The sequence below is a fragment of the Somniosus microcephalus genome, chromosome 25 (genome assembly GCF_052327205.1).
Source record: "Somniosus microcephalus isolate GS21.2 chromosome 25, FLI_Smic_1.0, whole genome shotgun sequence".
Classification (NCBI taxonomy): Eukaryota; Metazoa; Chordata; class Chondrichthyes; order Squaliformes; family Somniosidae; genus Somniosus; species Somniosus microcephalus.
This window is the reverse complement of record NC_141011.1, coordinates 32746875-32761630: the sequence shown is the minus strand read 5'-3', so window position 1 is coordinate 32761630 and position 14756 is coordinate 32746875. Positions and strand designations below refer to the sequence as shown.

Sequence of the window (14756 nt, the reverse complement as noted above, 5' to 3'; positions counted from 1 at the left end):
TCTCCCCATAGCCCTGTATCAGTCCCAAACTAATCCCACTGCCCCATCTCTCTCCCCATAGCCCTGTATCAATCCCAAACTAATCCCACTGCCCCATCTCTCTCCCCATAGCCCTGTATCAATCCCAAACTAATCCCACTGCCCCATCTCTCTCCCCATAGCCCTGTATCAATCCCAAACTAATCCCACTGCCCCATCTCTCTCCCCATAGCCCTGTATCAATCCCAAACTAATCCCACTGCCCATCTCCCTTCCCCTAAAGCTCTGTATCTTCCTTGGCTTCAAATATTTATCCAATTTTCCCATAAAAGATAGTGATCTCAGCCACTCCCTGTGGAAAAGCATTTTATGCTCCCAACAGCCCACTGAGTAAAGAAATTTCTCCTAACCTCTCCCCTCATTATCTTAGTGATTAGCTAGAGGAAATAGCCTTTCCCTATTCACTATCAAAATCCTTCAAAATTTTGAAATTCTCTTAAATCTCATCTTAGCATTTTCTGCTACAGTAGAAATTGACCCAATATCTCAAGTCTCTAATTTTAACGATAGTTTCCCATCCCTGGGATGATCCTGGTGAACCTACGCCGGATGCTCACTGTGGCCTTAATGTCCTTTCTTTAATGGGGCAGCCAGAACTGCACTTGGTACTCTAACTGTGCCCTAATCAGTGTTGTGTACAAATTTATCATTACTTCTTTACTCTTGTAGCCTATACCCCTATTTATAAAAAAACAAAATGCGATTGGCCTTTTTATGGCTTTATCTACCTGCACACTCACTTGCAGGGAATTATGCATTTGAACCCCTAGGTCTCCCTGTTCACCCATATCCTTCAGTGCCTTTCCATTGAACGTATACTCTCATTCCTTGTTTTTCCTCCCATAATGTATTACCACACACTTCCCCACATTAAGTGGCATCTTCCACCTATTTGCAGTCCTCTTTGCTGTTCGCTAACCCTCCTATTTTTGTGTTTTCAGCAAATTTTGAAACTCTATTCCCTATACCCAAGTCCAAAATCATCAATATATACTGAGAACAAAAATGGACCCAGCACTAACCCTGAGGTACACCACACCAACCCTTTTCCAATCAACACCCTTTTATCTCTGTTTCCTGTCCATTGATCAACTTTCCATCCATGCTGCTACGTCCCCTGTCATACCATATGCCTGAATGTTTCTCAGGAGCCTCTTGAGACATCTTTTTGAAAGCTTTCTAAAAGTCTATGTACACTTACATTTACTGCATCCCCCTTTATCTATCCAATCAGTCACTTTTGCAAACTACTCGATTAAACTTGGCAAATGTGACCTGCCTTTAACAAATCCATGCCAGCTTTCATCGTTACGTAGAAACAGGAGTAGGCCATTCAGCCCCTCGAGCCTTTTCACCAGTAGTTAGATCATGGCCGATCTGTATCTCAACTCCATTTACCCACCTTTGATCCATATCCCTTGATACCCTTACCTAACAAAAATCTGTTGATCTCAATCTTGAAAATTTCAATTGACCCAGCATTTATAGCCTTTTGGGGAGAGAGTTCCAGATTTCCACTCCCTTTATGTGTAAAAGTGCTTCCTGATTTCACTCCTAAATGTCCGAGCTCCGATTTTAAGGGTATGCCGCCTTGTTCTAGATTCCCCAACCAGAAGAAATAGTTTCTCTCTCTCTCTACCTTATTGAGTCCCTTTATGATTTTAAACACCTTGATTAGATCACCCCTCAATCATCTAAACTTAAGGGAATACAAGCCGAGTTTATGCAACGTGTCCTCATAATTTAAGCCTCAGTATAATTCTGGTGAATCTGCGCTGTACCCCTTCCAAGGCCAATATATCCTTCCAAAGGTTTGGTGCCCAACTGAACGCGGTACTCCAGTTGGGGTCTGATCAAGGCTCTGTACAACTGAAGTATTACTTCCTCCCCTTGGTATTCCAGCCCCCCTTGAGAGAAAGTTCTGTAGAGAGTCCCTGTCCTCACTGTACAGTCTCCTCTACAGGTACACCGTTCTCTTCGATTCTCCTGGTAGCAGAAGGGGCGTTAATTCTTTGCCGCTTTTCTCTCCGTAGGCTTGTGTCCTTCAGCGCCAACGCAAAGGCTCTGTGAGTAGTGATGTCAGTGCGTCCACTGATTCAAACACTTACTATGAAGATGATTTCAGCAGCACCGAAGAAGACAGTAGTCAAGGTACTAAAAGCAAGTTTCAGGATTTATGTGCAATACTAGTGATGGGTGAGAGTTCAGATTCTGCTGTGAAAATGGCAGTAGTTAATGTAAGGTGCTTGGCTCAGACACTGGTCAGACTTCTAAGGTACAAAATAGTACCTGTTTTGCAATAATATTCTAAAATACATATTCATTTCTGGTTAAGTATTTATAAATCAGGCCAGTGACATTTATATCCAGTGGGTTGGTGTGTGAGCATACATGTGTCTCATGACATTTTCCACCTGAGTGTTCAGTAATTTTCAGTGCTAGAGAAACTGGGGCTCTTTTAAATAGAAAAAAACAAAGTTAAGAGGAGATCTGATGGAGGTTTTCAAAATTATGAATGGTTTTGATGAGGTAAATCGGATGGGGGGGGGAATAAATTATTTCTACTTTTCAGTGAGTTGGTAACTAGAGGACATAAATCATCACCAAAAGGATAACGGGAAAGGTTAGGAATTTTTTTGATGTGGAATTTCCCACCAGAAACAGTGGTGGGAACAGAATCCATTTTATAGCTTTTAAAAGTAGATAAATATTTGAAAAAGAAAAATATACGATGGTATGGAGAACGAGCAGGGGAGGAGGACTAATTGGGTAACTTTCTGAGAGCTGGCGCGGGCACGATGGGCTGAATGGCTTCCTTCTGTGCTGTAAAACTCTGAAATTCTATGTTGCAGTTGTAATTCACAAATAACTGTGCTACTTGTGAGTTGTGCTATTGAGGTTTGTTTTTTGTTGCTTAACCTGTCCTTGATGAGTGCACTGTATCTCTGTATTGTGTTCTTTACAGATGATGACAGTGAGCCAATTCTTGGCCAGTGGTTTGAGGAGACCATCTCTCCCAGTAAGGAGAAATCAGCACCTCCCCCTCCGCCGCCGCCACCTCCCCTGGAGAGCTCCCCGCGACTGAAGAGTCCAAATAAGCAGAGTTCTGGGGAGAATGGTAACATACTGGCAAGTCGCAGAGACCCTGAGCTGGTGAGTAATATCCAGCAGCAATTGGGTAGAATGTAAAGATAAACTGTCTTTGGCAAATCAGGACATCAAAGTCTTTTAGTTGTTACATGTTGAGGATTGAATCATAGAACTGTACAGAAGTTGCAACATGGATACAGGCCATTCGGCCCAACCAGTCCATGTCAGTGTTTACCCTTCATGTGAGCAACTAGTCCGAATCACATTTACCCATGCTGTTCCCTTTTCCTTCTTCTACCTATCCCATCTCATCCTGAATGCTGACATTGTTTCTGCCTCAACCACTAACTGTGGAAGTGACTTTCACAGCTTCAACTCGTTGTAAAGAAGTTTCACTTGCTCTCTGTTCTAAATCTCTCGCATGTAATCAACCTGAGGTTCTGCCTTTAAAGTCCTCTGAACCTGTCCCCCAAATCCCTCTGCTCTTCCACAGCACTGAGCCTACTTCCATTCAAAGTATAATTAATGCTTTTAGCTAATTTAGTTAATTTTTTAAACAAAATATAGCACCTCACGCACACATTGAATTCCATCTGCCACTTATTAGCCCATTTTCCCACCTTCTCAATATCCCTCTGCAGCTTTCTTTGGTTTTCTAAATAATTAACTATACCTCCTATTTTGATATAATCTCCGAATCATTGTGAACAGAAGTGGCTTCAGAACTGAACCCTGTGGGACACCACTACCCACCTCCAACTATGGAAAAAATGCCCTTAATTCCTAATCTCAGTTTTCTCCCGTCTAACCAATTCTTAATCCAGTTTGCTACCCTCCCCATAATTTCTACCCCTTAATATTCTGTAATAATCTTCTGTCTGGTACCTTGTCAAAGGGCTTTCCTAAAGTCCATGTACACTGCATCCACTGCATTTTCTCCATCTACCATGTTTATTACCTCTAGAAGTCTGTGAGGTTTGTCGAGCACGATCGTCCCTTTTGAAATCTGTGCTGGCTACTTCTGTTTTTTCTTTGTCTTGATACGTGGTAATTTCATCCTTAATTAGAGACTCTTAAAATGTTCCCTCCCACAGATGTTAACTGGCCTGTAATTACCCAGAGTAGCTCTGCATCCTTTTTAAAAATGGGAGTACATTGGCCACTCTCCAGTCCTTGCAGCCAAAGAGGAATGAGAGGTGGAGCTGGTCACTTTGGGTCGCAGCTCCTTTGGCCAGCTCTACCGCTTGTCTGTTAGCTGTGGACGTTTTCTTGCTGTAGTTGTGTGTTTACATCAGTGTGGTTTTCTAATATTCTATTGAAGATGCTAACTATGTTTGTGTACAGTTCACGGGGCACCACTCAGCATCAGATGCCTTGCCCAACTGACAATTATTCATGTATGAACCTAGGTCATGAGTGCCAGCAGGATACTCACATTATGCACTGATACTCCCCTCCTGTTCATGCATGGCCACTTGCCAGCAGGGATCACTAAAGGAATCAGAAGTGTTAACCATACCTGGTTATTCCCTTCTTTAAGGGTGCTGAGGTCAATTATAGCATCTGAGATGCTGCTTTGGTGAGTTTACCCAATAGGCCAGGGATTGCGTCAGGGACCTGCTGGTCTGTAAAGCTGAGCTACATGGGATTATTACCATTGAGACTTAACTCTTGAATCACGTGCTACTTAAGTTTATCAGGTTAGTAGCTGATTTTCCAATTTTGCTGTTTACATGTAGAATTGAATGTTAGGATTAGATTTCCAGTCAGTGCTCTGATGGTATTGGAAGTGGAATTGGTGGAGATTGACCTCTAGTAAAATCTGCATTAAAAAAAAAATTGTTTTCCAGTTTCTGAGCCTGGCTTCAAGTATTTTTCATTTCATTACATCTTCAATGCTGAACTCGAGGAACAACTTTATCCGGAATTACCTGAGCGTTTCTCTGACTGAGCAGCACATGATGGCATTAGCCAGCATCATCAAAGAAGTGGACAAAGATGGAACTAAAGGTCAGGAAGCTCTTTTAGTGAAAACCACCAACTAGCTGTAGCTGGGGTTAGGAGCAAAGAGGACTGCTTAAGCCTTAGACACTGGTTGCAGCCTCTAAGTCACACATTATTTCTGAACTGGAAGAGGCGCTGGTATTGGCTTCAATTGCTGATTCTGTACATTACAATTTATTGGAATGGGAAAAGGTGAGTAGCCAGGATACTGGCACCTTGTGTCTGTCCACCCACCATAATAGGGACAGTGCTGGATACCCATTGATCTGCTATAGTGTGAGGAAGGATTCATGTGCAGAGGAAAGGAGCAAGAGGTTGACAATTGTATTGTGACACTAAATCGACTAATAAAACAACACAAGTGAAATAAGTAAGAAAAACATCCTCCAGAAAGCTTGTAGGGTTTACAGGGATATGGGGAAAGAGCAGGGGAGTGGGGCTAATTGGATAGCTCTTTCAAAGAGCCGTCACAGGCAGAATGGCCTCCTGTGCTGTATGATTCTAATCAATATCACTTTAAAAAAAAAAAAAAAAAGATTACCTGGTCATTTATTCCCTACATTACAACAGTGACTGCACTTCATTGGCTGTGAAGCACTTTGGAACGTTCTGAGTTTGTGAAAGGCACTATATAAATACAAGTTCTTTCTTACTTTTGATTAGTCGCTGGCAATGTGATGGAATAGTTATTCAGAACAAACTTGATAATGACTCTTTAAAAATAACCTAATAAATGCCAGCTAACAGTTTCAGAAGGGGCAGACTGTGCCTTACCAAATTACTTTCTTTTGGAGGTGATATCCCAAGTGGATGTTGGAAAGCCGAATGCCATAGTATATTTAGACCTCCAGAAAGGTTTTTAGAAAGTTGTATGAAAGGGTGGAATGATAGCTTAAGGTAGTGGGTATCCGAGGTAAAACTTGGGAATGTACTTCGTTCAAAGCATCTTTAACTTGAGAATTATTTTTTCTGATTAGAAGCTTCCTATGACTGAGGCAACACTGGCTGCTCTCTTACACCCTTGACAAGTCATGGCTTTCATTTTGAAAAACATGAGTTGCTATTTCTTTTAAATCTTTGGGTAAACCAAAGACAGAATACAAATTTTTGTCACTGAAATTTCACAGGTTTCTATGGAAGAATGAGCTGAATGGCTCATCTATATTGGAGGGAAGTACACAATTCTGATGTAGACAAGTTAAATTGTACTTGTATCGCTGTCCCTTTCTGTTTCCTTTGACGTTCAAAGTTTTAATTTTTGCATAGGGTCATCGGATGAGGAGTTTGCAGCCGCATTATATCACTTCAACCATTCTATGGTCACCTCTGACCTACCATCACCTATCCTGCAGGTGAGTCCACAGTGCTTTACTGGCTGACCTTGTGTTCAATTAATGTTGACAGTATGCTTTCATGTGTGTACCTCCCTGACCTGCGAATGATTTTACTATGTGATATTACAGGTTGAGTGATAATGCATGAGGTTGAAATTCATTTCTTGATATCTGTAAAATGGTCTTCTGTGAATAATATAAATTTGTGTGTTAAAAATGAAAGTTCCCATTCGGGGTTATTGCTCAGAATGGTAGACCTGTGGTGGTGCAGATTGGAGGAGCAGCTGGGAGGGCTAACTGACTGTTTCTAGCCGCATGCTTTCTGTGTTCCTGCATTGTGTAAGGTTTGTGCTGCAACAAAAGTTTCTCTTTTCCCCCTCCCCAACTTCCAATGTTCTGTGACAAACCCTTTTAGTTTTATTTGTTGACGTGCCTTTGTCAAGGTTCAATGTGTGCAGCCCCTATTGAACAGCTCCTTCAAATCAACCCACCATCCACTGCATAGTGTACAGGGCGGATCCAGAATCTGAGGATTCTCACTGGGGGAAGGAATTGCATCTAGTTGTGTTAAAGGTTTAAAGCAGACTTTGGAATATTTTGGGACAAGGACATTGCTTTCTCCCTTTAGTGCTGCTACAGACAGCTGTTCAGAAGGAGCTTGGTGCTTGTGTCGTGCACAAGTGCATTCGATGTCCATTATTAAGTAAATGTCTGTTCCAGTCCCAGATACTACTGTTAATTTTTCTGAAGGTTGTTGTAATTGAAGCTGGTTTTATGTACAGATGATGGTGTTGACTCTAACGATAGGAGTCTTGAAGTTTTGGACGTCAGATAATTAAACTCACAACAACAAATTGTCTTTAGTGACTTTATTAGCAGCATTGCAAAATACAGAATGAGCATAGTTATCTAATTCTGAACAGAGATAAAACAGTATCTTTGGTGCTCGCTTCTCCCGTGGTCTGTTCTATGCTACCAATGATTATACCCAACTTGTTTACTATCAGTTTCCTTCCTGATCTTATTTTTAACCAGCCTCAAGGCTTATCATTTTTTGAGCAGTTCAATATTTTTATCTTGGAGTTGCAACCCACATTCTTTTGCAAGTTGAAAAAACTAACACAAAGTTGTAATTGTTCATTTGAACAATTCTCCATCTTGTAATATGGTATATCCTATTTACATAGCCTTTTTAGGAGGCCTGTTTTCTCATTATTTCACTACACATAAGCAGCTTTGCACAACAGTGGAACTGAATGCCATATCAATACTATGCAGATCAATAGGCTGGTATTGTGTATGAGTATTGTTGTGGTAATCACATTCAACATCACGGTGTTAACTATATGGTATTTTACTCAGAACACGCTGCTGCAGCAACTGGGAATCGCGCCATTCTCCGAGGGTCCGTGGCCGCTGTACATCCACTCGCAGAGCCTCTCTGTGCTGTCACGTCTGCTGTTAATCTGGCAGCACAAAGCCAGTGCACAGGGTGAGCCAGATGTCCTGGAATGTATGAAAATCTGGGAAAGGTAAGGAATTCTTACTAGCAAAATTCTTAACTGAAAAAGATTGAAAGGAACCTGCCCAGTCATGTCTTGCGTCGTGTCTTTTGCTGTTTTCCTGTATGGAGTACAGAATTGAAGCAGCTTTAGTTATGTTTAAGTTCGTTTTGCTGCATTATGAGAGGAAAAGTGGTGGTCGTCGTCCTTGAGACCAGACATTGAAAGAGTGAAAGTCCATCTATGTACAGAATTACAGACGGAGGCAGTTATCAGCCCCATTGCTTTGGCTATGTAATCGTGGAATTTGTAGCTCATCCCACAGTCATCAGTTTATTCAGCAATAGTTTTATAGTCTGCATGAGTAGCTTTACTCTCCGCACAGACAGGTAAGTGAATAATTGTCCTTTTTTCCCTGCTAGGTTTATTGGGACACTGAAGCAAAATATATTCCAGGGAGTAGTACCGACTGACTCTGAGGATCTGAATGTCGAGCACCTTCAGCTTCTGCTGCTAATTTTCCATAATTTTTCGGAGAGCGGCCGGCGCGCTGTGGTCTTGATGTGCACACAGGTGATTGTTGAAGTGGCATCTAAGGCAGAGGCTCAGGTTCGGTGTGTGCCGCTGACACTCGCCCGATTGTTGCTGGTTTTTGAATACATCCTTCAGCAATATTCAAAAGTGCCAATCTACCTATTTGAACAGGTAAGGACCAATTGAGCTGGTGACTGAATATCTAAGTTATAAATGAACCCCTAAAGCAGTATCTGCAACCCTTGTGTTGACCATCTTACATTCTGTTGATCAAAACATGTGCAGGTTAAATGAGTAATGCTGGTATGAAAATGTACAGGAACTGTACACCATTTATGAGAGAGATATGCAGTGTCTGGAGCTCTCATCGTCAAATCCTGTCTTGCACTTTGATAACTGGCTACAGGAAACTTTGTGCTATCCGGCACCAACGGGACCGAGCTGTTGCCGTCCCATCAAAACTGCCGGACAAACCAGCGCTAATGTTAAAACATACGGAAGCTTTTGAGCTCCGTATCTAGCAACAAACCCTGCAGCTTCTAAACAGTCGGCCATAGCTTGCAAGCGTCTCTGTAGCTAAGCAACAGCTTTAGCTAGACCTTGCAGAGCCTAACTAGTGGAAAAAAAAGCAACGAAAAGAAAAAAAACTTACTGAACCGACTCCTGAATTTTGCCGGTGGCTCGATCATTCCGGGCAGTTAACCCCCGGATAAACCAAAGTTTTCTGTAATTAGCTATGCTGACCATGCAACTTGTCCAACTCATTTACACTGAGGGGGAGACCACATGGAGCTGGACACCTTTTTATTTAGTGTGTGCTTTGTATTTTGTAAATCGGACCATAACATTTTATTTTACCCCTTTTGTGTTACTTGAGCAATCTTGGAGCAGTCGTTTGATTCATATTCTGGTTGCAACACAAGTTCCATAATATGGTTGCAGGAGAGAATGAAAAGCAACTGAAGTAGAGCTTCCTGGGTAACTCAGCTCTGATGAAGACTGTTTGGTACTTATTGTGTTCCAATCAGTGCTCAGGAGAATGTTAGTTTAAACCTGATTTCGTTTCTCTCTTCCCCACACCCCCAGTTACCAGAACAAACATGACAAACTTTATACGAAACATGAAAATTTCTTGTTGTACATACTGATCTTGGACATTACACATTGAAACATTGAATAAATTTCATACAGATAAACACCAGAGCTAAAAGCTGCTGGCAGACTAACAGAAACTTTTTAACCTTTGGACAGCCAACACGTCCAGAAAAATAGGTTTTCAGCTCACGTGATAGCTATATGATGGTTATATTCACCCTATACGCTAAAATTGACACTTAATATTTTCTTCCTCCACATGGCATTGACTCCTTTTTGGGATGCCGTGCCACAGGCACCAGTTGCCATCCAGTACTTCGCCCAACGAAATGTTTTTCATCTGTTAGCCCAGGCAGTTAATGCCAGGAGGCTATTCAACTGTAGGGGCATTGCAGGCGAGCCTGATCCTGTCCTTGCCTATTTGTCACATGCCTTTCCCAGCAGTGGTCACTGGATAAAATCACTGAGCTGTCAGCGAAAGTATTTAAGCAATATTAACAAAAACTTTTAAAGCGTATTTTTCTACCAACTCTCAGTCTGTTTAGTTCAGGTTTTCATTCTCTCAAACTGAACCTCGTGTTTCTATAGTTCACTTTGTTTTAGCCCCTCACTCTCAAAGCCTAATTTTCTGCATTTGTGTCTGTTTCTGTGCTTTGTTTAGTTCTTGCTTTCTTTTATCATTCCTGCAAATGCGTCTGTTGTGGGTTTCATTGCTTCCTTTGCATTCAGTTTAAGTTTCAGCCTTTTCTTGTATCATTCACTCAACCATTGCTATTTCTTTCTTTCTGCTCAGTCCCTTGTCATTTCTATCCTGAACCTGCCATTCAGTTAGCAGGTATGGGGGCAATTACCCAGTCCGTTTGCAGCTGCAGCCCTTCTTGATTTACATGAGATTGTTGCGTCCTTCTCTCCTTCCGATGCTTTTTAAAAAATGAACTTAAATGACTTTGGCGACATAAATGTAATACTTTTTGTCAGGATGTGTGTGAAGCAGCCTGTGTTAGAGCATGTCTTTAGCTGACTGAGTTTTTTCTCTACAGATTCAGTACAATCTGTTAACTCCACCAATATGCAGTGCTGGTACCAGTGCCAACGGTACCCAGGAATCTGGCCGGCGCATTCAAGTGCCACTTTACCACGGATTTAAAGAGGTTGAAGAAAACTGGGCTAAACACAATGCGACAGGTATGGCAAAACCGAGCTAAGTACAGTAGGACAGGTATGGCAAAACCGGGCTAAACACAGTGCGACAGGTACGGCAACACCAGACTGAACATAGTGCGACAGGTACGGCAAAACCAAGCTACGTACAGTGGGACAGGTACGGCAAAACTGGGCTAAGCACAGTGGGACAGCTACAGCAAGCTAAGAGATGAATGCTGAGAGGCTAGAATTGTAGAATGGTCACACTGCATGAGAAAAGGTGACACCCGGAGTAGCAGTTAATGGGGATTTAGACAGTGATATTGGTAGACCAGCGGAGCGGTTTGTACTCTAGCTATGGGGATTAGTTGAATGAGAAAATGTCAGAAATTCAAAGATTGAGTCTGACGCTGACATTGTGTTGATTGGAGGGCAGGGAGGAATCTGGTAAAATTCAGAGGGATCTATAAATCAAATCAACAAATACAAGTTAAAGAGACACTTTTAATTAAAAATCAATCTGATGACAAAATTAAAAGTGGTCAGTTTAGGTCCTTAACAGGAGCTGGATGTCAGAGGCCACAGGGTGCATCTGAGCAAGAAGGCTTCATGTCAAGGAGGTTGATGGTGGAGGTTGATGTCTGGGGCAGCTGGGTGCTGGAGGAGTTGGGAGTGAAGTGGCTGGATATGAGGGCAGTTTCTTCAACAGCACCTCCCAAACCCATGATCTCTACCACCTAGAAGGACAAGGGCAGCATGCACATGGGAACACCACCACCTCCAAGTTCCCCTCCAAGTCGCACACTATCCTGACTTGGAACTATATCGCCGTTCCCTCATAGTCTCTGGGTCAAAATCCTAGAACTATGGGAGTACCCTCACCTCACGGACTGTAGCGGTTCAAGAAGGCAGCTCACCACCACCTTCTCGAGGGCAGTTAGGGATGGGCAATAAATGCTGGCCTTGCATCCTAGGAACGAATAAAAAAAAAAATGAGAGGGCTGGGTGTTGGGAACAGCTGGTATCAGAGTGAGGGTCAGAGCAAGGGGACAGGACATTGGTGAAGGGACTGGTGATCAGAGTAACGGTATAGATACGAGATGACTGGGCTGGCTGTTGGGCAGAGTTAGAGGGCTGGGCGTTGGAGCGAGAGTGTTGGGTAGCTGGACATTGGACAAGGTATTTCAGCGAGCTGGCTGGGCTGACTGGCCTCCTATTCTTGCATTCTTGTGTTGTTACTGTCTGGGCTATGACCCTGTACAAGAATGAATATCGAGTAATTTATAGCCTGTGCTGAGTTTTTATTGCTGATACCGAGCTGCTGCTTTTCCACAGACTCTGCGCCTCTGCCCAAATTCTACAGCATTCTTTCACACGAGACATCCACTGACGACAGGAGCAGATTGGATGAGATGGTGAGAGCCTTGGAGTTGGAGATTGGGGGATCCTGGAATTGTGTAAAATTGTAAATTTGTATAGTATACCTGAATGGTAATAGTGCAACCGGGTTCATGGGTTTGTGTAACTATGATGTTACAATGTGCTGAATTGTGTGGAGTATGGAACTTGGCTCCAGACCTGCATTACTGGATTCTGATGTTTATCTTTATAATTGTTTGATGCTGCACTTAGAGACCTAATCGTTCACTCTTTTTTCCTCCCCTCTCATTTCTCAGATCTTTGATGTTCTCTGTACTGGTGCTTTGAAGTATGATGACCTTTATGCATCGCTAATCTTGCTGTTAGCAGCTGGCTCGCAGTTTGATACACTCAGGAGGGAAGAGCACAAGAATGCAACACCTCTGGTAATGCACAGGCTTCTGATAGAATCTTGGAGCACTGAAGGAGGCCATTGTGTCTGTGCTGGCTCTCTGAAAAAGCTATCCACTTCATTCCATCCCCTGCCCTTTCCCTCTACCCTTATAAATATTTATTTCTCAAATATTTATCCACTTCCTTTTTAAAAGCTATTCTGTTTCCACCACTGTTTCTGGTAGGACATTCTGTGTCCTAATAACCGTCTGTGTTTTAAAAAAAAAAGTTTCCTTCATTCTTTTGTGAAATTTATGGTCTCTGGTTATCATGGGGTTCAACATTCACCTCAGTGGGGGGTAGGATGGGCTGTAATTTTGCCTGTGGCAGTGGTGTCGGAGAGCAATTTTTTTTTTGTATTGTCAGGTGTGTCGGTGTGGGGCAGTGGCAACTAATTTATGCGTGGGGGTGCGGGGGAAAGTGATTTTTTTTCTCAGCTGGGGAGACCCAAGAAAATTGGGCATCGCGGGTAGTGCTCTGTTACCTTATTGACTTGTTTCTTCACTCTATTGAGTTGGAATTAAATCGGATTAGTTGTTCTGACGCAGGGAGTGGGGTTTGGAGCGCCATTGATTTTTAAGGTCTAGCATGTTACAGATTTTGCAGAATTTCTGGGGTTTTTCCACATATTAAGAAACATTTATTTGCTGTGGATCCTAAGTTGGGAGAGTTAATTTTTTTTAGCTTTTGGGTGACCCTGTTGTATCTTATGTCACTTAACGTTCACAGCACCGCCTACAGGTGAAATACTTCGCAATGTTGTGACCGCGCAGCATTTTTAGTATATGCAGGAAACTCTCGTTTAAACGGCACCTAAATATCCGGAATTCTATATTAACCGGCAAAATTCATACTCCGAAAATAACACCTCAATAACCGGAAATGTTGCCGAGTCCCCCGTGGTGGCAGTTCTCCAAAGTGCCACTACTCGGCTTCTTGGCGCTGTCGGAAGTCCGAACACCTCAATAACAGGAGTCTGACTCTCCCGTGCTGTATACAGTCGTTTACTGTATAAGTTTTGTTTTGCTGTTAAGTAATTAAAGAGTTATGGATTACCCTCAACTGGCAGTACTGTACTTAATCAAGCATCTTCCACCATCCATTTAACACAACATTCTGTAGGTGAGTACCCAATTACTGTATACTGCACATTTCTTGATTTTTTTAATTTTTGTTTGTTAAAAATAGCCTCAGTAGATAACCCTCTCCATCATCCAGAATTTTTAATCAACCGGCACCATCCCGGTCCCGTCGGTGCCGGATACCAAAGAGATTCCTGTAATACAAGATATATTATTGACATAGATAAAATTAATCATTGGTTTGATTCATGCACACAGTATCCTCCTAAAACCTAAGCTAACCTTCAAAATGGGGAGTCTAGTGTGTGGTGTGCATCTGCTGGAAAATAGTTGTTGATTTAATGAAGGTCGCCCAAATTGAGATTCTAACCAATATGTGCCTGTTTGGGATGCCCTGAGTATGTTTTGGGCTGAAAGTCCTTGACCGTGTTTGTTATAGCTGTGTGTGAATCATTGCTTGTGAGATTCTGGCTGTTCTCTCACTGACTTTTCCTTCTAGGAGGCTTGCTCCATTCAGTACTACTTCTTGATCTTGTGGAGAATCCTGGGTATCATGCCTCCGTCAAAAGCCTATGTTAATCAAGTGGCAATGAGCGCAACAGAGCTGAGCGAATGCGACATCCTGCACACACTTCGATGGTCATCACGACTTTCTATCAGCTCCTATGTAACCTGGATCAAGGTACCAAAAATTGCAAATTCTGCGGAGACGTGTCATGAGGTTGCTGACCATTGTAGGTCAAAAAAGAACCTCTTTTAGTGAAGCTTCAGTTATAGGAAAGGGGGATGTACAGAAGGCCAAAGTTGGGGGCCAGAGGAGAAAGAGTTGAGAGTTGGAGAATGTATTCATGAGGGAGCTGGAGGCTCAGCACACACTACATCACAGAATATTTAAAAAAAATGCCTTTTCAGGTATTTTTCCCCCCAGATTTTCTTCCTTTTGTCCTTATGGTGCTGCCTCACACCAGGCTCCGCATCTCCTCTCCCAAATTGTTTCACGTGTGTGAGCTGTGACGGTGCGCGCTGGCAGAGTATTTGATGGTGGCTGCACCACAGGCGTGCCAATTCCAGTCCTTGCCTGACGGCCACACACTTTCCAAAGGGGTTCCTGGATAGCGACT

At 42.6% G+C, this 14756-nt stretch overlaps 1 protein-coding gene across 4 annotated transcripts in view; it reads left to right on the top strand.

Annotated features, from left to right (window-relative positions):
• The window catches only part of ubr4 (ubiquitin protein ligase E3 component n-recognin 4), a 195760-nt gene that overhangs the window by 22737 nt on the left and 158267 nt on the right, over positions 1-14756 (top strand). For 3 of the 4 annotated variants that reach the window (XM_085967122.1, XM_085967121.1, XM_085967120.1), the window contains exons 14-23: positions 2073-2190; positions 3005-3192; positions 4980-5139; positions 6400-6485; positions 7830-7999; positions 8392-8674; positions 10639-10783; positions 12077-12156; positions 12418-12546; positions 14135-14317. In XM_085967122.1, the coding sequence (XP_085823248.1) occupies positions 2073-2190; positions 3005-3192; positions 4980-5139; positions 6400-6485; positions 7830-7999; positions 8392-8674; positions 10639-10783; positions 12077-12156; positions 12418-12546; positions 14135-14317 (1542 nt within the window). Of the gene's footprint in view, positions 1-2072; positions 2191-3004; positions 3193-4610; positions 4830-4979; positions 5140-6399; positions 6486-7829; positions 8000-8391; positions 8675-10638; positions 10784-12076; positions 12157-12417; positions 12547-14134; positions 14318-14756 lie in introns of those variants that run through there. The other variant, XM_085967123.1, reaches the window with a different exon arrangement.